At 38.4% G+C, this 26,094-nt stretch overlaps 1 protein-coding gene across 7 annotated transcripts in view; it reads left to right on the plus strand.

The window, feature by feature from the left end:
• The window catches only part of Gria4 (glutamate ionotropic receptor AMPA type subunit 4), a 345,494-nt gene that overhangs the window by 282,914 nt on the left and 36,486 nt on the right, over positions 1 to 26,094 (plus strand). For all 7 annotated transcript variants that reach the window (XM_051177800.1, XM_051177798.1, XM_051177799.1 and 4 more), the window contains exons 12-14: positions 10,338 to 10,708; positions 12,760 to 12,958; positions 19,284 to 19,531. In XM_051177800.1, coding sequence (XP_051033757.1) covers positions 10,338 to 10,708; positions 12,760 to 12,958; positions 19,284 to 19,531 — 818 coding nt within the window. The remainder of the gene's footprint in view (positions 1 to 10,337; positions 10,709 to 12,759; positions 12,959 to 19,283; positions 19,532 to 26,094) is intronic.

Here is a 26,094-nt window from a genome sequence, read left to right on the forward strand (position 1 = left end):
GGAATGAAAACAAAAGCCACATTGACTTAAAATCTGTGATGAATACACCTTAAAATGTTAGACCACAGACAGCTTCAAAGCCCCATGAGCAATCTGCTACTGGTAAGATTTCCTCCAAAGTATAAAGTCAGTGACTACTTTATCTAATGTGTGCCTTATTATTTAGAATTGCTCATAAGTGTCTTTTAACTAACTTCTGATTACCATAGTCTCCCAGTGTCTGAAATACCCAACAGTATTGTGTTTCTTACAATTCTTTGAGCCACAGTGAATGTACACTTCAGATAATGCACCTCCCTCCCCCCCGCCCGCCTCGTCATTCTAGCATATATAACAAAACACAAAAGCTAGAATATTTTCCAAAGTAGGCCTTTCACACAGCATGCTGTGCCCTTCCCCTGAGCAAACACACTGGATATGGAATGCACACATTAATAGCCAAGGGCAATCACAACACAACACAGCAGGGAAATTCTGCCTGAATAAACAAGATCAAGGCCCCTCGTTTTTGGCAGCCATTGTAGTGTCACAATCAAACCCTAGTGATGCTATAATATATCCAAAATGCAGAGTCCAAGCCTGCGCGCAGGAGGGTTTGTGCATCCAGAAACCATACTGTGAGTTATTCTAAATGCTAATTTGTAGTTCACAGATTTCAATTTTACAATATACACTCTCTCTAATTAATCCTCAGGAAACCCCTTTGAAATGAGGAGTTATACGGAGAGGCAGCTTTCATCAGGAAAAATGTAAACAGACACAAGATACAGGAAGAGTGCAAAGAAGGAATTAAATTCCTGGCTAGAACAGCAATGAAACAGTTTAAAATTCTGCATCTCGTTTCTCTTTCTTTTGTTATTATATTTTATTATTTAAACCATTTTTAAACATAAATGTATTTTGATCATATTCTTCCCCTCCCCCAAGTAATTCCAGCTCCTCACTCAAATTTAAGTTCAGCAAACAAACAACAATCAAACACAACAACAAAACCTCAAAATCAAGAAAACAAAATAAAACAGCACCATCCAACTATACCCAAATAAATGCATGCATGAGCACAAACACACACACACACACACACACACACACACACACACACACCACAAGCAAAATACCATGTGGTGGTCACCTAGTCCTGAACATGGAAGCTGTCCTGGAGTGATTAAAATATCCAGCATCATTCTACTCAACAAAACTGATTCCCTCTCTCCCACAGGTAAAAATAAAGTCAATTGTTACCCTTTATCCTAGTAGCCAGGTTTTCATTTATTCCTTCCTTTATTTCTTAAAAAAAAAAGTCACAAAATAAAATAAGATCAAACAAAAATTATCATAATGAAGTTAGATAAGGCAAACCAACAGAAAGAAAAGATTCCACGAAAAGAAACACACACGCAGGAGTCCCTTATAAACACTGAGCTAGTAGCTGTAGTGTACACACAATCATGCTGGTTCAGACCCCTGTAGACTTTGTTCTTGCTACCTCAGTATCTGTGAGTTCATATGAATGTTGGTCAGCTGATTTAGAGTGCCTTTTTCTCCTGGTTTCCGCCATCCCCTCTGGCTCTGAGGGGAAGCATTTGACTGCATCCACATTTCAAACTATAACATGAAAAACATTTTCCACCGGGTGCAGTACAATAGCTAGAACTTCAGCAGACACCCGAAAACGGGTCACATCATAGAGCAACCAGTGTGACATCAATGGGAAAGACTCGCTGAGGGATTCATTGACTCAAATGAAGGAAAGATGAAGTTTAAGAAATAATATGCAGAATGTGTTTTGCCACGGGTTCATAGATAATGTCATAATGGGTTTTAAGCTCTGAAGGAGGAGTCCCTAACACTCTGCTCTTAAAACTCCAATTTCTAATACTGTAAGCATACTTCAGAAAATGGCATGATCCAATTATTAGAAACACAGGCTAAATTCTGTTACCCAAAATACAATAGGTCAGAAGGCTACAATTTTTCAGCTTTCCTGTTCAAATATACTTTCATATTCCTAATGGGAAATCTTAGGGGTGAAAACAAAGTCTAAACATGTGGGTAGAATTTTCACTTGCTAATAAATATCTACCCCTAAAAGCTGTCAAATTTTGGAGCATTTCTGATTGCTAGCTACATCACTACTTAGCTGCAGATGCTCTGACCTACCTGAGAATTTTCTGGGCTATCATTTATATGTCTCTCCTTCCCAGATCACCCCTGCACAAGTGTTGTCACCATATTTTACTTCTTAAATAATTTTTATATATGTATATTGTTTTTTCTTATTTTATATATGGATCCAAATTCCTTCTCCATCCTCCCTCCCATGCCTCCCAACTCCTCTCCCATCTCATCCTATCCTCACTCCACAGGGAGGGTGATGCCTTCCAGGAGAGATCATCAAAATCTTTCAAGTCATTTGGAGTAAGGGCTAGGCCCTCCCTCTTGTCTCTAGGCCAAGAGAGTATCCCTACATGGCGAATGTGCTCCCAAAGTCCTTTCTTGCACCAGGGATACATCCAGGTGCCACTGTCTCTTAGACTGCCCAGGACTTCAAACTGAGACACACATTCAGATCTGAGTTGGTATAATGCTGGCTTCCAAGCTATCAGTTTGGGAATCCTTGAGCTCCGCCTTGTTCAGGTCAGCTGTCTCTGTGGGTTTCTGTGGGTCAAGCCTGGTCTTGACCACTTTTCTTATCACACCTCCCTCTCTGCAACTGGATTTCAGGAGTTCAGCTCAATGTTTAACTGTGGGTGCCTGCACCTGTTTCCATCAGCACCTAGATGAGGGCTCTATGATGGCATGTAAGTTAGTTATCAGTCTTATTATCAGGGAAGGGCAAATAAGGTAGCCTTTCCACGATAGCTCAGATGGTTAGTTGGGGTCACACTTGTAGGTCTCTGAACATTTCTCTAGAGTCAACCTTCTCCTCAAACCTATAATAGCTCTCTCTATTATGGTATCTCTTTTTTTTTTTTGTTCTCATCTATTCATCCCCCAACTCAGTATTCCTAGTCACACATGTTATTCTCTCCTCCCCTTCTCTTTCTCCTAAGTCCCTCTCCACTCACTGCCTCCCAGCCTACTCCCAATATGCTCACAACATCTTGTTCCTTTCCCCTTCTGCGAGGGACCTCATATGAATCTCTTAGGTTCCTCGTTGTATCCTAGTTTCTCTGGTGATGTGAATTACAGGCTGGTGATCCTTTGCTCTATATCTAAAATCCATAAATGAGTGAGTACATGTACAATGGTACTCTTTTTGTGACTGGATTGCCTCACTTAGGATGGTTTCTTCAAGTTCCATCCATTTGCCTATGAAATGCAAGATTCCATTGTTTGTTTGTTGGTTTGTTTTGTTTTGTTGCAGCTGAGTAGTATTCCATTATGTAAATGTGCCACATATTCTTTATCCATTCTTCAGTTGAGGGGCACCGAGATTGCTTACAGGATCTTGCTATTAAAAATAATGCTGCTACGAACATGTGGATCATTTGGATATATGCCTAAAAGCAGAATTGCCTGGTCCTGTGGTAGGCTGATTCCCATTTTCCTGAGGAACCACCATACTGATCTCCAAAATGCTGTACGAGTTTGCACTCCTACCAGCCTTGGCAGAGTGCTCCCCTTTCTCCACATCCTCTCCACCATAAGTTGCCATTGGTGTTTCTAATTTTAGCCATTCTGGCAGGAGTAAGATGGTATCTCAGAGTTATTTTGATTTGCATTTCCCTGATGGCTCAGGATGTTGAGAACTTTCTTAAGTGTCTTTCAGCCATTTTGGATTCCTCTATTGAGAATTCTCTCTTCAGTTCTGCACCTTACTTTCTAATAGGGACATTTGGTATTTTGGTGACTATTTCTTGAGTTCTTTGTATATATTGGAGATCATCCCTTGGTCAGATATGGGGTTGGTGAAGATTTTTTCCAGTCTGTAGGCTGCAATTTGGTATTGTCCACTGCATCCTTTGCCTTACAGAAGCTTCTCAGTTTGAGGAAGTCTCATTTATTAATTGTAAATCTCAGTGTCTGTGCTACCAGTGCTACGTTCATGAAGCAGTCTCCTGTACCAATTTGTTCAAGGGTACCTCCCACCTTCTCTCCTGAGAGGGTCAGTGGGACTGGATTTATGTTGGGGGCTTTGGTCCATATCAACTTATGGCGATAGGCATGGGTCTTTCTGAAGTCTTCTATACACCATCATCCAATTGTTCCAGCACCATTTGTTCAAGATGCTATCATCCTTTCATTGTATAATTTTAACTGTTTTGTCAAAATCCGGTGTTCATAGGTATATGAGTTAATATCAGAACTTTCGATTCAATTGCAATGGTCTACCTGTCTATTGTTGTGCTAATACCAAGCTGTTTTCGGGACTATAGCTCTATAGTAGAGCTTGAAGTCAGGGATGCTGATGCCTCCTGAAGATACTTTATTGTACAGGGTTGTTTTGGCTCTCCTGGGTCTTTTGTTTTTACATATAAAGTTGAATATTATCCTTTTGACCTCTGTGAAGAATTGTGCTGGGGTGCTGATGGGGATTGCAGTGAATCTGTAGATTGCTTTTGCCAATATTACCATGTTACTATGTTTATCCTACCTATCTAAGCCCATGGGAGATCTTTCCATTTTCTGGTATCTTGTTTAATTTCTTTGTTTAAAGATACAAAGTTGTTGCCATATAAGTCTTTTATTTGTTTAGTAAGCATTACCCCAAGATACTTTACGTTGTCTGTGGCTATTGTAAAGGGTGATGTTTCTCTGATTTCTTTCTCAGCCCCATTACTGACTGTATATATTAGGGTACTGTTTTTGTTGTTAATCGTGTATCCTGCTAATTTGCTGAATGTGATCATCAGCTGTAGAAGTTCCCCGGTAGAGTTGTTTGGTTCACTTATGTACACTATCATATCATCTTCAAATAGTGACAGTTTCATTTCTTCCTTTCCAATTTGTATCCCCTTGATCTCCTTTTGTTGCCTTATTGCTCTAGCTAGAATTTCAAGTACAATATTGAAGAGATATGGAGATAGTGGGCAACCCTGTTTTGTTACTGATTTTAGAGGAATAGGCTTAAGCTTCTCTCCATTCAGTTTCCTGTTGGCTGTTGCTTTACTGTATATTGTTTTTATTATGATTAGGTATCTTCCTGTTGTCCTGATTTCTCCAAGACATTTATCATGAAAGGGTGTTGGATTTAGTCAAAGTCTTTTTCAGCATCAGTGAGATAATCATATTGTTTTTCTTTTTCAATTTGTTTATATGGTGGATCACATTGATAGATTTCCATATGTTGAACCATCCCTTCATCCCTGGGATGACCTACTTGTGCATGGTTGATGTTTTCTCTGGTACGTTCTTGAATTCGATTTGCCAGCATTTTATTGAGTATTTTTGCATCAATGTTCATGAGGAATATTGGTATGTAGTTCTCTTTCTTAGTTGTGTCTTTTTGTGGCTTAGGTGCCAAGGTAATTGTGGCCTCATAAAAAGAGTTTGGTAATGAACCTACTTCTTCTATTGAGTGGAACAATTTGAGGAGTATTGGTATTAGCTCCTCATTGAATTTCTAATAGAATTCTTCACTGAAGCCATCTAGCCCTTGCCTTTTTTTTTTTTTTTTTTTTTTTTTAAGTTGGGAGCCTTTTGATGACTGCTTCTATTTCATTGGGTGTTATAGGTCTATTTAAGCTTCCTATCTGTTCTTGGTTTATTTTTGGTAAGTAATAGCTATCCAGAAATTTGTCCATTTCCTTTGAATTTTCGAATTTTGTGGAGTACAGGTTTTCAAAGTATGACCTCAATATTCTCTGGATATCCTCAGTGTCGGTTGTTATGTCCTCCTTCTCATTTCTGATTTTGTTGATTTGCATGTTCTCTCTCTGCTTTTTTTGTTAGTTTGGATAAAGGTTTGTCTATCTTGTTGATTTTTTGGAAGAAACAACTCTGTTACATTATTTCTTTGAATTGTTTTTCTAGTTTCTACTTTATTGATTTCAGCCCTCAAACTGATTATTTCCTGGCATCTGTTCCTCCAGTATGCATTTGATCCTTTTTGTTCTAGGGCTTTCAGTTGTGCTGTTAATTGTCTAATGTGACTATCCTCCTTTTTCTTCATATGGGCACTTAGTGCAATGACCTTTCCTTATAGCACTGCTTTCAAAGTGTCCCATAAGTTCAGGTATGTTGTGTCTTCATTCTCATTGAATTCTAGGAAATCTTTAATTTCTTTCTTTATTTCTTCCTTGACCCAAGAATAGTGCAATTATGCATTTTTCAGTGTTCTGCAATTTGTGTTGTTTAATCCAACCTTAAAGTATAATGATCTAATAAGACACAGGAGACTATTCCAATTGTTTTTTTTTTTTAATTTGTTGAGGTTTGTTATGTTGCCTAGTATGGGGTCAATTTTAGAGAAGGTTCCATGTGGAGCTGAGAAAAAGATGTATTTTTTTGTGTTTGGATGGAATTTTCTATAGATGTCTGTTAAATATAATTGGGACATAACCTCTGTTAGTTCTTTTGTTTCTTTGTTAAGTTTATGCCTGGTTGTCCTGTCTAGTAGTGAGAATGGGGTTTTTAAGTCTCCCACTATGTGTGTTGAGGTTTTATGTGAGCTTTGAGTTTTAGCAGTGTTTCTTTTACCTATGTGGGGGCCTTTGTATTAGGGGCATAGATGTTCAGAATTGAGACTTTGTAGTGATGGACTTCTGTGATGAATATAAAATGAAATTCTTTATCTCATTTGATTGATTTTGGTTTTAAGTCTAACTTGTTAGATATTAGGATAGTTATACCTGCATGCTTCTTGGGTCCATTTGATTGGAAGATCTTTTCCCAACCCTTTACCCTGAGATAATGACTGTGTTTGAAGCTTAGATATATATCTTGTATGCAGCAGAAGGATGAATTCTGTCTTTGAGTCCTTTCGGTTAGCCTGTGTCTTTTTATGGGCAAGTTAAAACCATTAACATTGAAGGAAAGTAAGGTCCATTAATTGTTAGTTCTTGTTTGTTTTAAATTTGTTGTTGGTATGTTATAATGATTATAATTGCTCTGCTTTTCCCTTTGGGTTCTGGTGAAGTGGGATTATCTGTAGCTTATTTCTTTGTGAGTGTGGTAAACTTCCTTGGGTTGGAGTTTTCTTTCCATAACTTTCTGTAGGGCTGGATTTGTGGATATGTAGTGTGGAAATCTGGCTTTGTCATTGAATATCTTGTTTTCTCTGTCTATAGTGACTGAGTTTTGATGGGTATAGTAGCCTGGGCTGGCATTCATGAATTCTTAGTACTTGTTGAACATCTATCCCGGATCTTCTGGTCTTGAAAGTTTCCATGAAGAAGTCAGGTGCAATTTTGATAGATCTGCCTTTATATATTACCTGGTCTTTTTTTATTGCTGCTCTTAATATTCTTTCTTTATTCTGTATGTTAGGTGTTTTGATTATTATGTGGCTAGGGAACTTTTTTTTTTTTTTTAATTTGGTCCAGTCTTTTTGGTTTTCGGTATGCTTCTTGTACTTTCATGGTCATGTCCTTCTTCAGATTGGGAAAGTTTTCTTTAATAATTTTGTTGAATATGTGTTTTGCATCTTTGAGCTTGGCTTCTTCACCTTCCTCTATGTCTATTATTCTTAAGTTTGGACTTTTCACAGTGTCCCACATTTCATGGATGTTTTGTGTTAAGGATTTGTTGGATTTAAGATTTTCTTTTGTTGATGAATCTATTTCCTCTAGTTTAACTTCAGCGCTGGAGATTCTTTCTTCAATCTCCTTTATTCTGTTGGTTATGCTTGCATCTGTAGTTCCTGATCATTTACCAATATTTTCTATTTCCAGCATTCCCTCAGTTTGTGTTTTCTTTACTGTCTCTATTTCAATTTTCAGGTCTTGAAGTGTTTGAATTGTTTCCTTCATCTGTTTGATTGTTTTTTTCTTGGCTTTCCTTACTTTCTTTAAGAGATTTGTTCAGTACTTGCATGTTTTTTGCTTGGCCTTTTCCTCTATTTCTTTCCATTTATTTGTTTATTTTTTATTCCATTTCTTTAAGGGATTTTCTCCCATCATCCTTGTGGACCTCTATCATTTTTATGAAGTTATTTTTTAAGTCATTCTCTTCTGCTTCATCTGCTTTGGTGTGTTCAGGTCTAGTTGGTGTAAAATCCCTAGATTCTGGTGGTGTCATGCTTGTCTTTCTTTTGTTAGGTGTTTTCTTTTATTGCTGTCTTCCCATCGCTTCTTCCAGTGGGTGCAAGTGGAGTCTCTCTCTCTCTACCCTACTCTCACTGTGGTAATAGGTTGGTCAGGAGTTTGATGTTTGTAACTCTGGATGATTCAAACTCTCAAGGTCTCTCCTCCTCTGGCAGAGGGCCATCAGTGATGGAGTCCAAAGATCAGGCAAGTGTGGCCTCAAGGTGGTCCCAAGTGGATAGGTGGATCCATTGTGCTCAGAGCATACCCAAGAAGTTCCTTGGAGGTAGGGAGGTTGATGGACCTGTACTCTGGCCCAGTGCTCACCTAGAGCAGCAGTTCCAGTAGGACAAAGTGTCTCTTAAATTATGTTTGAAAAATGGATACAAGAGATCATAAGAAACACACATCACAGTAACAGAAAAGTCCTGACATTATGCAATTCTCAGAGAGCAAAGAGAAGGCATGAGAGTCTTGGTGACAGCATATTGCTTCTTTAGCAGATTTGCAAGGATTTGAAGCCACCAATCTCTATCTCTTGATTTGTTGTTTCCAAAGGAATTGCCTTCATGTCTCTTACAGTTTCCACAGGCTATTTTTCTGTTCTTTTGCAGTCAGTGTCTCCTAGACAAAGCCTATTAGCATGCAAAATGACAAGCTGTGGACCCATTATCTTTTGTTTACTCTTGGGAAACTGCTGTTGTAATTGTTATACATTGATTGCCTTTCATCACTTATACTGAGAGCTAACATAGGAACCTGACATACACTCTCAGGACACTCTTTCAATTTCCCCCTCCCGTGTGTGTGTGTGTGTGTGTGTGTGTGTGTGTGTGTGTGTAACAAGGAACATACAACATAGCATACAATGTCAGCACATATCCTCATCCATTGTACTGAGCTATGATCATTATACTGAACCAGGAGCCTGAATTATATGGCAGGGATTTAAGAGAGGTTGTCTTGAAATAAGTCTAAAACATAAAAATAAAAAATGTCAGTGGTTAAGAGCACCAGAATCTTCTGCAAACAGTTCAGTAACAGAGGTCAGTTCCTCGCACTATTGTTGGGCAGCTCTAGGTCCAGAGGATCCAGTACCTTCTTCTGGTCTCTGTGGGAACCTGCCCACATGTGCACACACACACACAAACACATCAAAATAGACGCTTAAAAAAAGATAGTGTCTGGGAAAGATTTTGTCTAAATGTGCTTGATCCCATTTTGATGCAAACTATTCTCCTGTGAAGTAAATAAAACTCTATTTTAATGTGTCATTCAGACCAGTTCAGTTGTTATCACGCAATTTATATAATTCTATTCTAGATGTTTGCTAGACTCAAATCTAAGAGCTGCTACAGTTGGAAAACTCAGTTCCAGTTTTGTCAAGAAAAGCATTAGGAAATGGGCTATTTAAAATACTATTTAAAATGTATCAGATAAAGAATCTGCCAGCACATGCTCACTAATGTCCAGTTAAGGGTATAGTAGATAATCAGAGTCACACATTAAGGTAAACAGGCAAAAACACAATCCCATTTTAGAGATGCAGGAAAAAAATAACTCGGGTACACCAAAACATGAAAAAAGGTCCTGTGATTTTGATATCTATTAATTAAAGCAACTGTGTTCTAAAATCTTGTTTTAAAAGTGAATTAGAAAAAGAAAATCAAAGGATGAGTATCACAGGAAGCACATGCCAGTTTCCAGACTTTTATGTATGAACAGCGCTAAAACATGTTGCCAAAAGAACTGGGTTGGTTTTGATGAGGGAAACACTGATCAGGAAGTATCCAAGACAATATTTGTGTGGGTGAGCATGGAAGTACAGATATGTAATCCCAACACTTGGGAAAGCTGAGGTTCACAAATTCAAGGCTCTCCTAAACTATACAGTAGGATTCTGTCTCAAAAAATAAGCAAACAAACAAAACACAAAAACCTTTGTCAATTTAAAAGATTCTATGCAATTTAAGTAATACTTAATGAAACCAAGCCATTGCATGTTTATTAGCCTGTATTTGGGACTTATCACAAATGACAAACAAAATGATTTTTTTAAACAATGAATGCATGACTAATAAACTTTGCTGGTCACTCCACTAGTAACTGCCTCATGGCATTCACTATTTCCATGTGTGTTTTCTCTTATAGAAAGCAGAAATTGCTATTGCACCTCTAACAATCACCTTGGTACGTGAAGAGGTCATCGACTTCTCCAAGCCTTTTATGAGTTTAGGCATCTCTATCATGATCAAGAAGCCTCAGAAATCCAAACCGGGAGTATTCTCCTTCTTAGACCCTCTGGCCTATGAAATCTGGATGTGCATAGTATTTGCATACATTGGTGTCAGTGTGGTCTTGTTTCTAGTCAGTAGGTTTAGCCCATATGAGTGGCACACAGAAGAGCCTGAGGACGGAAAGGAAGGTCCCAGCGACCAGCCTCCCAATGAGTTTGGCATCTTTAACAGCCTCTGGTTTTCCCTGGGGGCCTTTATGCAACAAGGATGTGACATTTCACCCAGGTTAGTGACAAAACTGGCACTTTTTTGCCAGTTCTCAAAGATTCTGAATGTTCTCCACAGTTTCTGTCTTCCTCTCCTACAGTCAGAACACTATCTGAAATGCAGCAAAAAAAATCAATTCTCTGATAATCCTACTTTATAACTAATTTCTTCTAAGCTACCACACAAATTAGATGCAACATAAAAAGAAATGTATTATTTTGTAACACTATTCCATAGTACTATTTTGTAATATGATTCATTCAATGGCTTGACAGGTGTTACCAAAATCTGAACTATAGAATAACATCCATTTTTATGGTATATATTATCCAAAAACTGTTGCTGTGGCTGTAATTGTGGTCTATCATCAAAAATCGTTGTTGAACTTAATGCACATAACTTAAGGGAAATCTCTGCTTTGGGGATCCTGAAAACTGAATGGGTATGCATTGTAGTAGATGTGTATGGTTTTCACAATGCAGGTGAGGAGACTGAGAATCAGAGAGGGTCTGGCCATGTATACTCTATGTTTCTTCGTGGGGCTTCCTGATTTTTTTTTTTTTTTTTGTCCTGCAACTCTGTTACTACAACACCAAAATTCCACCTTGCTAAACACACACACACACACACACACACACACACACACACACACAAAGATGGATTTCTCCCACACAGTAACTAAAAGAGAATAAGAAGCAAAATGTTGGATTTTATATATTTGAACAAACAAATACGTTTATAAATATATATGTTCCAAAAAGGAGGCCATTTAAACCCAGTGCATCTGAAATTCACAATACCCAGGAAATGGTAAAATTTGCTAAATTTCAATAACATTGAATTCAGGGGTAAAAAGGAAGGATAAGAGCAAACCCACCTTTTTGAAGTGAAGGTTAAGCCAATAATAAGCTACAACTAGCAGGTGCCATGTTCTAAATCACAAAAGACCTGATTTAAATTAGCAAAGAGGGCAGAGGGGTAGAAGAACTACAGGAAATTCCAAGTTTTGTTTATATAAAGCAAAAAATGTTTCAAGCTGGGGCAATGGCTCTGGTGGTAAAGGTACTTATCACCAAACGCGGGGGATCTGAGCTCAATTGCTAGGATCTACCTGGTAGAAGAAAATAACTGTCTCCTTCAAGTCATCCTCTGGCCTCTTTATGTATGACATAGTGTATACACGCCATACTAACACACAAATAAAATGTAATTTAAAAAATTTAAATATATATATTTTAAAAATATTTGGCAGGTGTGATGATTTATCTACAGCACTCAGGAGGCTGAGTCAGGAGAATTGCTCCAAGTCTAAGAAAACTATGGGCCACATAGTGAGTTTCAGGCCAGCCTGGACAACATAATGAGAGTGACCTTGTCTTGTTGGTAAAAATGAGTGAAATTACTTATGAACATTCCTCCATGTATTTTATTTTAAATTACTTTGTGCTAACACTGACCTACACAGCCCTGCTAGACATTGTTATATCACGTAAAATATTCTTTTAGGATATCAACTCAACTTGAAGTAAGATCTCTTAGGGCCGAATCTTCCAGTATCACTTAGTCCAGAGTCATCCTGGCTTCCATGGAGTCCTGAAGAGCTCTGATGGGCTCTCTCTAGGTCTCTGAAAGGCATCTACCATTGTGCAGGAACTCTAAACTCTATTAGTTTAAAATTTAAACTCTCTATCTTCTGAAACATGAAGAGAAGCTAAAACGTAGTCAGTTAAACCAGAATAGTGCTGTCATTTATCAATGGCCGCACCCTTCTTTGAAGATGCTGAAGTGTCAGAAAGGGTACTGAAGACATTAAGCAAGAGTCTCCTTTGCTATCTGCCAGACAGGATAGTTCCCCATTTCTGCCAATATAACAAAGTCATTTTGCCATGTCTTCACTGACACTTAATATTCATCGTGCATGCATCAATGTAAGCCTCATTAAGTACACTATCAGAAAAGAACAGAATATTTGATACTGTAACTTTTAAATGTGATTGAGAACTAGTGATATCTATTTCTCCTCTCTGTGGGTTAGAAAGGGAAAACTGAATGATCTTGTCCACATTTAGGTCCCTGTCAGGTCGGATTGTTGGAGGAGTCTGGTGGTTCTTCACACTCATCATTATCTCGTCTTACACTGCTAATCTGGCTGCTTTCCTGACGGTGGAGAGAATGGTCTCCCCCATAGAAAGTGCAGAAGACCTGGCCAAACAAACAGAAATTGCATATGGTACACTGGATTCGGGGTCAACAAAAGAATTCTTCCGAGTAAGTCACAGGAATAATAACGGCACCTTCATAAATCTGAAATCTAGGCAATGATTACAACATTTACATAATGGCCTTAGCTAGTGTGGATTAGAATGCACAATGACAATAGCAAGTTTACTACTTAGTGTGTCTTCTTGGGTTTTTATAATCATAACTTTAACTTGCCAAAACTGATGCATGCTGCAAGAGAAACTTCTCGAAGAAATAATAGTAAAAAAGTAACTAAAGTCATATTATAACATGACTTGCCCAATGTTCTAGTGTTAATAGCATTCTGATCATTTTACTTCAGGCAAGATTAGAATTATATCTATTTTGAAGCCAAGAATATAAAAATGGAAAAATTCTTTTTTATTTTAAAGAAAGACTCTGTTTAACTTGCTGTATTTGACACCCAAAACCTCAGTGGCAGAATCTTTTATGAGATGAATCACTCTGTAATCTATTCTGTAGTTACAGTTTTCAAAGCAAAAGGTTTGCTTTCTCACAAAATGCTATTGACAATAAATGTATGCCCTTCCTTAACAATGAATATTTCTGGGGACCTCTGTATGACTGTATGGAACTTAGATTTGGTGACTTTTGTTTAGCAGTACAATGCTAATACAACTGTGTCACATATTTGACTTTGGCTTTCTATCTCTGAAGCATTGGTGTCTTTTAGTCTGTTCTGTTATTTTTCCAGTTGTTCCATTGGGGTTAAATTGTTTTTTGTTTTTGTTTTGTTTTGTTTTGATTTTTGGTATATAGATATTATTTTATTTTTTGATAATTTTTTAATTTAAATTTGAAACAAGCTTATTTTACATGTCAATCATTGTTCCCAAACCCTCTCATTCTCCCCTATTCCTTCCAGCAAGCCCTACCCCTTTTTGCTCCGGGGGGAGGGTGAGGCCTTCCATGGGGAGTCTTTAAAGTCTGTCATATCATTTGGGGCAGGGCTCAGGCCCTCCCACATGTGTCTAGGCTGAGGTAGTATCCCTCTATGTGGAATGGGCTCCCAAAGTCCATTGGTATACTAGGGATAAAAAAAACGGATCCATTACCAGAGGCCCCATAGACTGTTCAATCCTCCTAACTAACACCTACATTCAGGGGATCTGGGTCAGTCCCATGCTTGTTTCCCAGCTATCAGACTGGGGTCCATGAGCTACCCCTTGTTCAGGTCAGGTCTTTCTGTGGGGTTCTCCAGCCTGGTCTTGACCCCTTTGCTCATCACTCCTCCCTCTCTGCAACTGGATTCTAGAAGTTCGGCTCAGTGTTTAGCTATAGGTGTCTGCTTCTGCTTCTATCAGTTACTGAATGAAGGCTCTAGAATGGCATATTAGGTAGTCACTAATCTCATTTTCGAGGAAGGGCATTTAAGGTAACCTCTCCACTATTGCTTAGATTGTTAGTTGGGGTCATCCTTGTAGATCTCTGGACATTTTCCTAGTGCCAGATTTCTCTATCATTAACCATTGTAATTTTTTGAGGCAGTGTTTCTCTGTGTAAGAGCTCACAGGCTATCCCAGAACTAGCTCTGTGGACCAGGCTGGCCTCAAACTCATGGATCTGCCTGCTTCTGCCTCTTGAGTGCTAGGATTAAAGGAACAGGCTACCACCCTGGCTGGGTTTGTTATTGTTGTTGTTTTATTTTTAACTCAAAAAATCAACTAGTTTAGTTATGGAATTTTGTTCATATATGTTATTACACTTTGTTGTTATCTGTGCCTCTCTCTTCCCTTCTGTCCTCCTCTTGTCCCTCCATGTCCCCTCCTGTTGTTGTTCCTCTCCTACCTCCAAATACCCTTCCTTTTCTTTTTTGGGTTTGGGGTCAAAGTATTAAAACATACCCAATGAAATTTTCATTGATATTGAGGTAGATGATAATGAATATATTTCACATTCAGTATCAATTGTTTGAAAACAAGAGATGGTAAATTATTTGGAATGTGAGGAATAGTGCAGTATTTTCTAAGCTTTTTTATTTGAAAGCAATGATAGCTTATCTTCCAGACCTTTAAACAACATCTGAAAGAGTGACATGTGTGATTTTCTCAGGAGTTTGAAAATAAACACAACCAAATGTGATGTTCTATGAGCTGGCTTTAAAAATACTTCACTTTTACCTTTTAAGAAGGGAATTTTATTTTGATTTTATACTATTACAAATATTTACATAAATCTAAATCAACAACAAATCACTCAAAGCTTAATGAAACAATCAAGAGTAATGTGCTTAGTATTGAGTATTACCACGAGTATTGATTAAAATGTCAAATGATCTAAAACTAGTTATAAATTTTTCTGAATGACTAAGTAATTGCCATGACGGTAGACTTTATTAACAATATTGTTTAGATAAAGTTACTCAGTCAAGCCTTCTCTTAAGTTACTGAAGAGGTTAATAAATTTACTAGTGTTGCCTGGAAACCATTCTGTATAAGAATAGAATGCTGCCACTTGCCCTCCACTGAGAAGTGATGAATGGTGTTCATTACATGACAAAAACCTGCTGGTTCATCATCTTGCCTTGAGTAATGAAGGGAAAAGACATCATGTTGATAGCTTGAAGAAAGTAAACAAATAATAACTCACTACAAAGCTCTTTACAGCCAACACACTGCAAATATTGTCTTTTCAATCTTTACTAAGTTTTGGTTTTTTCCTGTTCAATTTTTGAAAACTGGTGAGATAGACAAGAGGCTATATTAATAAAACATGTGGGCACAAGGAAACCTGTTTCTGCAGTTTAAGTCTTCCAATACAAATTTGATCCCCATCAAGCCTCTAAGTCTCTCTCTCTCTCTTCTCTCTCTCTCCTCTCTCTCCTCTCTCTGTCTTGCCCAACTTCAGTTTTAAAATGGGAACACCTTTATTAGTGTGGGTATTTATTTTTGCAGAACATTCCAAACACTAATGAGACAACAAAGAAATCTTCCCAAGTAGAACACTTTCCAAACCAATGTTCATTTTACACCCTATTTACCTCCCTCCATTCCCATTCATGGTGACCTGGTTTATATAACCCATTTGTCTGATGAGCAGAAGAAACAGGATTGGAAGGGAATCTTCATACTTGTCAGAAATGCTTTCTTGTAAGTACATGGTAATGGCACATCTGTCAGCTCCACTCAGCCACCTCCGGCAGTGAATGGCCCACAGGCGGCACTGCACATGAAATCACTGATGTTACCCATTGAGAAGACAACTTTGACCATTCATGGGGGAAAGTTATATATGCATTTGCCTTGGCGTCACCCCATTATGAAACCCACTATACTTGGGTTTAAGTATAACACTATACCGTGTTAAGCTTATGCTTTCAAAAGCGTCCTACATGTCACTCATGGCAGCCATGCCATTCAAGCACTTGTATATCACACTTGTGACTCAGACACACTGACTTTCACTTCAGCACAAATTGAACCCTGTTCCTATTTCAGTCATCAGCACGATGGAAGATAAGTGGGGTAGACTACTAGCTAAGTGTTTAGAATATCATCAACCAAGACACCGATGAGTGGACCCCAGCACACAGGCCCTGCTCTTTTCACCCCTAGCAAAGAACTAAATATGTATTAGAATGAATGATATACTTTTTCTGTTAAATGCACTACATACAATACTTCACATGTGAATAATGAGAATAGCATTATTAAAACTCCATGGATTGTTTGAACTAATATATTAATACTTTAAATCAGTGGCTTCTTGGACATTACTGCACAATAACGATGAACCAAGCAAATCTGGCATTTCTAATTTTTAAAAAAAATGACTCTTATATGATCTATGTTTTTTACCTTGAGTATATCTCCTTCCCATACCTGATTTTTAAGTAGATTCCACAGTTGAAAGGTTTAGGGATGTAAATGTCTATGACCATTGTGTTTATTGACTTGCTGGCTCTACAGAATGTCCCTCATTTCAGCCCATTTTGTAAATTTGTGAATAGTCGTTTGCCCTCACCCACTAACAAACACACTTACAGCCCCAGGTAAGCAGGGGCAGGGCAATTATTTCTAGATTTATGTTTTTGACTCTCCTAATATTTTGTCAGTGCATGATCTTGTCAAAGTCAGTCCACTTTCAGTCAAAGTCAGTATTTCTAAATTTTGCCACAGTGACAAGACAGGCCCAGCATTTTCTATGAATGTGCTTTCATCTGACCTCTGACCCCTTCCCACTAAGTTTGTCCTTCCAAACTTCTGCTTAGGTCTTCTAAAGTCATCACAGACACTGTATGAACTCATCTTTATTCTGAATTTTAAACAGAATGAATGCAACAACAATTTTCCTCTGGTGGCGTAGAAGTGGTTTTTCAGGGTTAGGTGGGTCTCTCAGGGGTTAGATTCCCAGAACCTACCTAAATGGTAGCTGGCCAACTTGAAACTCCAGACTCTTGGAAAATAGAGACAGGAGATTCCACAAAGCAAACTGGCTAAAAAGACTCTGGGTTTGACTGAGACACCCTGCTTCAATGGTTAAAGTAGAAGAGCAATTAAGGATGCTTCCCAATCTCAGCCTCAAGGTGCCACAAGTGCACAGGAACTCACACACACACACACATGTTCCCACACACACACTGTAACATGCATACACACACGTGTACACCATAAGCACATTTACATGAAATAAAACAAGTGGACTGTAAAGGGCCAAAACTTTTTCAACCTAATTGTTTTTCTTTGTACTATCTTTTTTCTGCCTTATTATTTTGATATAGTGTTTAGCTATAACTGGAAAACTACCAAATAATTAGTGCTTTTCGTGTATTCTTAATGTTTTCAAAATGGAGCTCCAATACAGCTCAACTGTTAAAGTGCTGGCCACGTATGTATGAAGACCTGAGATTGATACCCAGAACCCATCTGAAAAAGTTGGTCATACTGCTGTAGGCTTCTACTCCCAACATTGGAAAGGCAGGGTAGTCAGGTCCTCAGGATATACTGGTCAGCCAAACTCACCTGACAGGTCAATACAAAACCCTGCTTCAACAAACAGTGGATAGGAACAGAGGAAAGACACACATAGTTGACATAAGACCTCACACATATGCTCATGCATGCACACCCATATAAACAGGTAAGGGTATATTCACACATACACCACAGTCTCTATACTATGAGATGTTTTTTCAAGCATGCGTATCATGCAAACCTTTCCAAGGCCCTTGTAGATAGATGGTTTGTTTCCTACATTCTTGGTCATGGAACAAATACAATGATGAGTATTGGTGTGTGGTAGTGCCAAACAGAGAATATTAGTTAGCACTTTCCTATCTTACCAGATGTGTCTTTTGGAAGAGGTTGAGTTCATGTGACTATTTTTCATATGAAATGTATCTGGGGAGCTGTTGGCTAGCTAAGCAGCTTAAATTGCTTGCTGAAGAAAACCTCAAAAGTGAGTTTGATATCTAGAACCTATGAAAGGAGACATTTAACTCCCAAACGCTGTCATTTGACCTCCACACATGCAGGCTGGCACCACAACCCAGAATACACAGACACACACACACACACACACACACACACACACACACACACAAATAAAAATTAACTGAAATTTAAATTTAAAATCCAAAAGGACTTAAGTAAATTAAGTAGTGAGAGGAATATAGGGAGACAAAGTAACTTTTAAAATAAATAAGCATCTTGGCCTGAGTCACATAGTTACAGTGACACCAAAGGAAGTATGAAAACAGAAACCATGTGCCTTAAAGCCCGGTGTCTTGTCCCGTTTGTTGATTTGGTCAGATTCATTCTCAAGCTGTGTGAGTCGTCTGCAGCTTGGGTGTTGTTCAGTGGGTATTAAGTTCATAAACTCCAACACTTATCCTCTGTCTCTTTAAGGGATTGACTTGGTGTGAACTGAAACTTCGAGGCATGAAAAAAAAAAAGTATATAAAAATGTGTCTACTATGCCTCAAATATAGACCAGAAAAGAGTTCTACGGAAACAATGATGAGGTCTGACCTGGTCCTTACCAACCTCATCAGGAATATGATAGATAGAACATGAGCTTTTAAATCTGCAGTGCTTTTCAGGGCCTTTAATGACATTAACAATAACAACAATATCCAGTGAAACAGTAGAGTGTAAGAATTATTATGACAAGCGTTATATTCTTTTTAATCATCACTATAAATGTCTGGCACTTGGTTGCTTTCCTAAAAGAATTTTAGAAGTTCGGCTTCTGAAGAGTTAGGTTTCTGCAAGGCGAACTGAATTATGGATAATGGAATGACACTAAAAGACTTACCATAACCTCGCTTTTGTCTATATTAACAGGCTGTTCCCTTTTTTCCTGTATTGAATTTTATTTGCATTCCCTCCAGAGATCAAAAATAGCAGTGTATGAAAAGATGTGGACCTACATGCGATCGGCAGAGCCGTCAGTGTTCACTAGGACTACAGCTGAGGGCGTGGCTCGTGTCCGCAAGTCCAAGGGCAAATTTGCCTTCCTCCTGGAGTCCACGATGAATGAATACATTGAGCAGCGAAAGCCCTGTGACACCATGAAAGTGGGAGGAAACCTGGATTCCAAAGGCTACGGTGTAGCCACGCCCAAGGGCTCCTCATTAAGGTGGGTGGAGTAGTATAACAATAGACCACGCATTGTTATAGTATTCCACCTTCCCTGATGCCCCTGAAAACAGTACTTTACTCTGTGTGCGAACATAGTGTGTTTGTTGGTTTGTTTTCTTTTTCTCCATTTCATAATTTTGATCAACAGTCAGGCAAAAGTTACTTTTTATTTTGATTCTAAAATGATCATACTTGACATTGATCTTTGAAGGCCATATAAAAACCAACCTGGTTGAACACTAGCTGCTTGCAGTGGGCCTAAATCATGGGTTTTTGTATTTTTCTAGATCTCATCAAGTTTTTCTGTTGTTTTGCCCACCAAAATTGATGCTGCCTGCTGCCATTGTGTCAGGAGTGACTTTACATTTTATCGTTCTGTTTAAACCTTATGTCTGGCTGCCAGACTCTCAGTAAGAAGAAATCCACTCTTTCTAACATAGAGATTTCCTTCGTCCATTTCAGTGTTTTGTTTGGTATGGCATCATTCTATTTCAGACTATGGAGAGGTTGGACTGGGACGGTTTGAAATCATGTCCACTTATGAAGCCAACCAGTCCTAAATGGAAGAGTAGGCTCTGGCTTTATGGTGCTTACTCAGGTCACACTCCCATATATTTTTAAGGGAGTATGGTATAAGTAAGATCTGTAAAGTCAGAATGAGTATGACTCAAAAATGTTTGCCACAGGGCTTTTAAGAAAAGCATTACCTGTATGGGTTAAAATGGAGAGTTTCATTCTTAAATACTGGTCAAATCTGCCCTTTGCATCCTTTTGGTTCTCGACATAGAAAATGCATGTTTACAGCCAGGAAGCAGAATTTCCTATTTTCCTTAAATAATAAAGGCTGCTTTGAACCTACCGGGGCTAAAGCCCACAGCAAGTGATAACTGACAAATCACGCTGGTCTCAGAGCTGCTTAGGAGAGAAGCACAAAGCACAGATTCAAGAGGAAATCACAGGCCTTGCTAAAGGGCTTAACCAAGAACCTGTCTTGAGAAGTGATGTCTCTGGTAAGCCATTGAAAACTGAAGGTAATGAAAACTGTACTATTGCCCAGCCATAATGAAAGCAATGCCAATGTCCTGTGGTTGTTTTCATTGGCTTCAGAAAGGGAACTGCAATTTACTTGGGTATGCCCAGCTGGGGAAGGGTTAAGATATATATATATATATATATATATATATATATATATATATATATATATTTGAGAAACAAATATGGGTACTGGGAAGGGTTATTTTAACTCAATATAGTGTATGGGGGAGGAAATTCTGTGAATGGGAAACGTTTTAAAGTAAATAGTTACAAAAAGTAGTCAACAAAGACACATTTGAATACAGATTCAGGCAGCTCTGATCTCTGGTTTATTTGAACAAATATCCCATATAAAACTAACAAAATAATCAGGGAAACACCACACTAATAAATTATCCATGCCACAACCGTAACTAAAAAGATCTCAGCCACTCCAAAACTTAAACTGCCACCAGGATGATCAGACTTTGTTGACATGTCTTGTGCAATATGTGATAAAAAGTACGTAATTTCCATTAAAGTCAGGTATCAGCTATTGAGGTAGCACTACAAGAACTCTTTAATGTAAATAACTTAGAAGAAATAGAAGGGTGAAAGCAACTATGGTTGGTATGTAGATCAGTGGTCAGGATATTGATTTTATTCACTGGCCATCTCTCTTAATTCATTCTTGGTAGATATAGCTGCCTTGTCCTCTGTCTTGTGTCTTCTGATAAAGTCAAGCTTCAGGGACTGAATTTGGCCCTAAAATACTGTGTGTCTGCCTCCCATTGATGGCTAAAGAGTTTCCTCTTAAATGTGCTACTTTGTCAAATCTACACTACAGGCATTGTTTGGGGCAATGCTGAGGGGCTTCATCTGTCCAGAACTGTATAATAATGAGTGATTGGCTTCCTCCTCTTTTCCTGTCCTTGCTAGATCTTGTTAATGAGTTAATTGTTAAACTTGCTTCCTGGATAGGGAGTTTGTTTATGCATTTTGTTTTCTGTATGCCACAGTTTCCTTGGCAAGCTGGCCCCTGCATGCTAAAATCACAGTCATTTTGCCCATGCCTTTGATTGCACTGGTAGAACCCTGAAGGCTAAAAGTACTCACCTTTCCCCTATCTCTATGTCTTCACTCTCCCATCCCCAGCTACGTAAGCATGAAAGACCCATTTAATCAAAATTCTCATTCTCCTTCCCCTAGGAGTTTTGACTTTCTAGTTGAGCACACCAATACAGAGTTTAACTAATAGCATCTTTTGCATACGTTAGTTTGTAGAAACAAGCTCACATTAATTGCATGCATAAAGCAAACTCCAGAGGGCACACCATCATCAGGTATCCCTGAAACCCGTCTTACTCACTTGGCAGAAACTTAAAGCTGTTTTCCCATAGAAAAAGAAATTTTCCTTCAATCTGGTCTTTGCATTAAGTGTTCTGCTTATGGTAAGATATGTGTATACTATTGTTATTAAGCACAGCTTCCTCACAAGCTCTGTTCTAATTTACTGAGAAAAAAACAGCAATGTTTCCTCTGTAAGCAAACTGCCAGCCATGTTCCTTTCATCTAGAGTTTTCAGCTTCCATACTTAACTATTTGTTTAAAATTCTACAGAATAAATGTCACAGAAAAGAGGCATATACCAAGAAGAGACAATCAGGACTTTGTTGTTTACTGAGAGCTTTAAAATAAGCACAAGCAAGATTGTTTCAGAGAGTGCAACTGTAACTAGTCTGACAAAATGTCACTGTAGGGGCTGTGATATAGCAGCAGAGAACTTGAACAGCAAGCACTGGGCCCTAAGTGCAAGCCCAGGTAAACGAAAACAATCAGCATGTCATCTGGTACGAGTGGTAGACAGTGATAAACAGAGTCTTACCATTCAGAAAGACTTCATTCAGAACGTTTTCCCACTGGACATATGTGCAAATCTTAAAGACATTAAGCATTCAGTTGTGGACAGCTCTGGGACTATTTGTTATTACATTTTAGCATAGATTCTCCAATTCTTAAATGACACAACAGTATGAGGTATACTTGTCTTTTCATTTCTCCTGAATCCCCGTTTTGGGGTTCTCTCCATTCAGTGGTATTCTCTACATCCCTTCTCCCAGACCTATAATTACCCTGAAAAACTTTCTCTGGCAGATTCATAAGGGTCATTTTTAAAATATGTACTTTAGGAGGTATTATAATAAAACATAAAGGTTAGATGAAAGAGGAAGTTTATTTATTTTAACTTTAAGGTTAATACTATCCTCACTATCACCTGCACATTCAATTTTACCATGGTTCAGATACCTTTGACACAAATTGGCCATAACTATTTATACCACAATAAAGTTATTTGTATTATTTTTAAAATGCCATCAACTTTACTATATTCTCTATGATTATGATACTTTAATTACTATGCTATCAACTTTACCGTGTGATAAATAAATCCATTAAAAGATATTTAGAATAATTTGGTTAATAGAGATATTCAAACTATTACTAGCTTTTAGATGAAAATGTGCATTTAAAAATATTCATATTCTCCAGCATCTTCACATATTCTCCAGCATAAAGCAATTAGTCTCATCTGCTGACTTATTCTGGTCCTTATGGAACGTTACATCTTGATCCAAATACCTAAACCCAAATTAAAATCCTGTAGTTTCCAATGCTTTTGTGAACAATAATAATTCCGATGTAAAATTTATATTCTCTGAAGATGCTTGTAGAACTGTGTCAAAAACAGAGAATTTTTTCTGATAGCAAAGGAAAAGGGTGGTATTTCCAAAGAGTATAACTCTAGGAGTATGAATTATGAAAATCCTAAAGCCTGGTTGAACTTGGAGATGCTCAGCTGCATCTAGTCCTTGGAAACCAGGCCTGTCATACTTAATATGCATCAGGCACTCTGAGGCTACCAGCAGCAGCATGGAATACTGGATTGAATACTAAGGAAAGGGGGCAGAAAATACCATATTTTATTAGACTTTCTCTTTCGGTGTACAGCAGATATGAAAGCAGGTGTGAAAGATGTATTATCCTACAGAACCACTTTATAATTTGTAAATTTGTAAGACATACTTTGTCATAATTCAGATGCATTTAAAAAGTTTAGAAAAATGGAGCACAATGTGTGAGAATCAAATGTTGCTTTTATGTCAGAAACAAGTCAACTTTTAGTACTTAGTATAAATATAAAAGAGTTTAAAAGTACAGAAACATGAGGTTGAGTATTGTCTTACTTAGGGTTTCTATTGCTGTGAAGAGACAACTTAATCACAGCAACTCTTTCTTTTTCATGTATTTATTTTACATTCTGGATGCAGCCTCCCCTTTATCCTGCCCTCCCAGTCCCTCTCACCCATCCTGCCCCCCTATCCCACAACCCCTCCTCTTCCATCCCCATCCAGGAAAGGGCAGGTCTCCTATGAGCATCAATAAAACATGGCATATCAAGTTGCAGTAAGACTAAGCATCTGTCCATGTATTGAGACTGGGCAAAGTGATCCAGAAGGAGAAGCAGGATCCCAAAAGCCAGTAAAAGTATTATAGATAGCCCCTGTCCCCACTGTTAAGGGGAACCAAGTGACACAACTGTCACGTATCTGCAGAGGGCCTAAGCCAGTCCCATGCAGGTTCCCTGGTTGTCAGTTCAATCTTTGTGAGCCCCTATGAACCCAGGTTAGTTGATTATGTGAGCATTCCTGTGGTGCCCTTGACCCCGCTGGCCCCTACACTCCTTTCTCTTCCTGCTATTATTTGGCATTGGGTCTCTACATCTACCTCCATCAGTTACTGGATGACACCTCTCTGGTGACAATTGGGCCAGGCACCAATCTGGTCATAGGAGATGGCAAGTTCAGGCTACTTATCTACTATTGCCAGGAGTCTAAGCTGTGGTCTTCCCCCATAGATTCCTGGGAGATTCCCAGGCTTCCTCCTGACCCAAAAATGTCCCCCAGCAGTCCCCCTCAACACAGTCCCTCTCTGTGCCCCCCAACGTGATCTCTCATCTCCCCATTCTCATCTGCCCTCAGTCCACTCACAAAATCTCTTCTATTTCCCCTTCCCAGGGAGATCTGGGTGTTCTCCCATGAGCTCTCCTTGTTACCTACTCCATCTGGGTAGCAGAATGTAGCATAGGTATCCTTTATTTTACAGCTAGTATCTACTCATGAGTGCATACCATGTTTGTCTTTATCCGTTCTGGTTAACTCACTCAGATTGAATTGTTTCTAGTTCCATCTATTTTCCTTCAAATTTCCTAGTGTCCTTGTTTTGGGCAGCTGAATAAACTCCATTGTGTAAATTATCACATTTTCTTTATCTATTCCTCAGTAGAGGGACATCTAGGTTGTTTCCAGGTTCTGGCTTTTACAAATAAAGTTTCTATGAACGTAGTTGAGCAAGTGTCATTGGGGTATGATTGAGCATCCTTTGGCCATATGCCAAAGAGAAGTATAGCTGGATCGTGTGATAGACTGAATCCCACCACACTGAATTCCAAAGTGGCTGTACAAGTCTGTACTCCCACCAGCAATGGAGGAGTGTACCCCTTCCTCCACATCCTCTCCAATATGAACTCCTTTGTTTGATCTTAGCCATTCTGACAGGTGTAAGATAGAATCTCAGAGTCAATTTGATTTGCATTTTCCTGATAGCTAAGGATGTTGAACATCTATCTTTTCCAATGTTTCTCAGCCATTTGAGATTCCTCTGTTGAGAATTCTCTGTTTATATCTTCACTTTTTTTTCAATTGGATTAGGTAGTTGGTTGATATCTATTTTCTTGAGTTTTATATATATATATATATATATATATATATATATATATATATTGTTATAAATCTCCTGCTGCCTATTGGGTTGGTGAAAATCTTTTCTCATTCTGTAGGTGACCACAGTAACTCTTATGAAAAAAAAAAAGAAAAGAAAACCAAACAAACAAAAAAACATTTATTGGGATGGTGTTCAGAGGTTCAGTCCATTATAATCATGATGTGACATCGTAGTATGCAGGCAGACATGGTGCTGGAGAGGTAGCTGAGAATTCTATGTCTTGCATAGGCAACAGGAAGTGGTCTGTCTCACAGGAAATGTATGTGACTTAAGCATACAGGAATCTCAGTGCCCACCTCCACAGTGACACACTTCCTCCAACAAGACCACACCTACTACAAGGTGACACCTCCTTGCTTTGAGGGCCATTTTCTTTTAATCCACCACAGGTGTTAATATTACTGAGTAAATGTTCATTTTTGTGTTCTGTTGGATTCCCATACAATAATATAATTTAATACAATATTTAATTAGTTTTTTCCAGAATTTTAAAAATGTATACAATGTATGTTGATCAGATCCACTTCCCATTCCTACTGGACTTTCCCAACCTGACTCCGTGCCAATTTCATGTCCTCTTCTTTTGTTTAAGTGTATCCTATTGAGTCTTGTTAGTGTTGATCCTAACCCTATATGCATAGATGTATTGCCATTTACTAAAACAATGACCACATCCCCAAAGAAAAATTACCCTTCTCCAGAAGC

This window comes from Phodopus roborovskii, unplaced genomic scaffold (assembly GCF_943737965.1).
Source record: "Phodopus roborovskii unplaced genomic scaffold, PHOROB, whole genome shotgun sequence".
NCBI classification, from domain to species: Eukaryota; Metazoa; Chordata; class Mammalia; order Rodentia; family Cricetidae; genus Phodopus; species Phodopus roborovskii.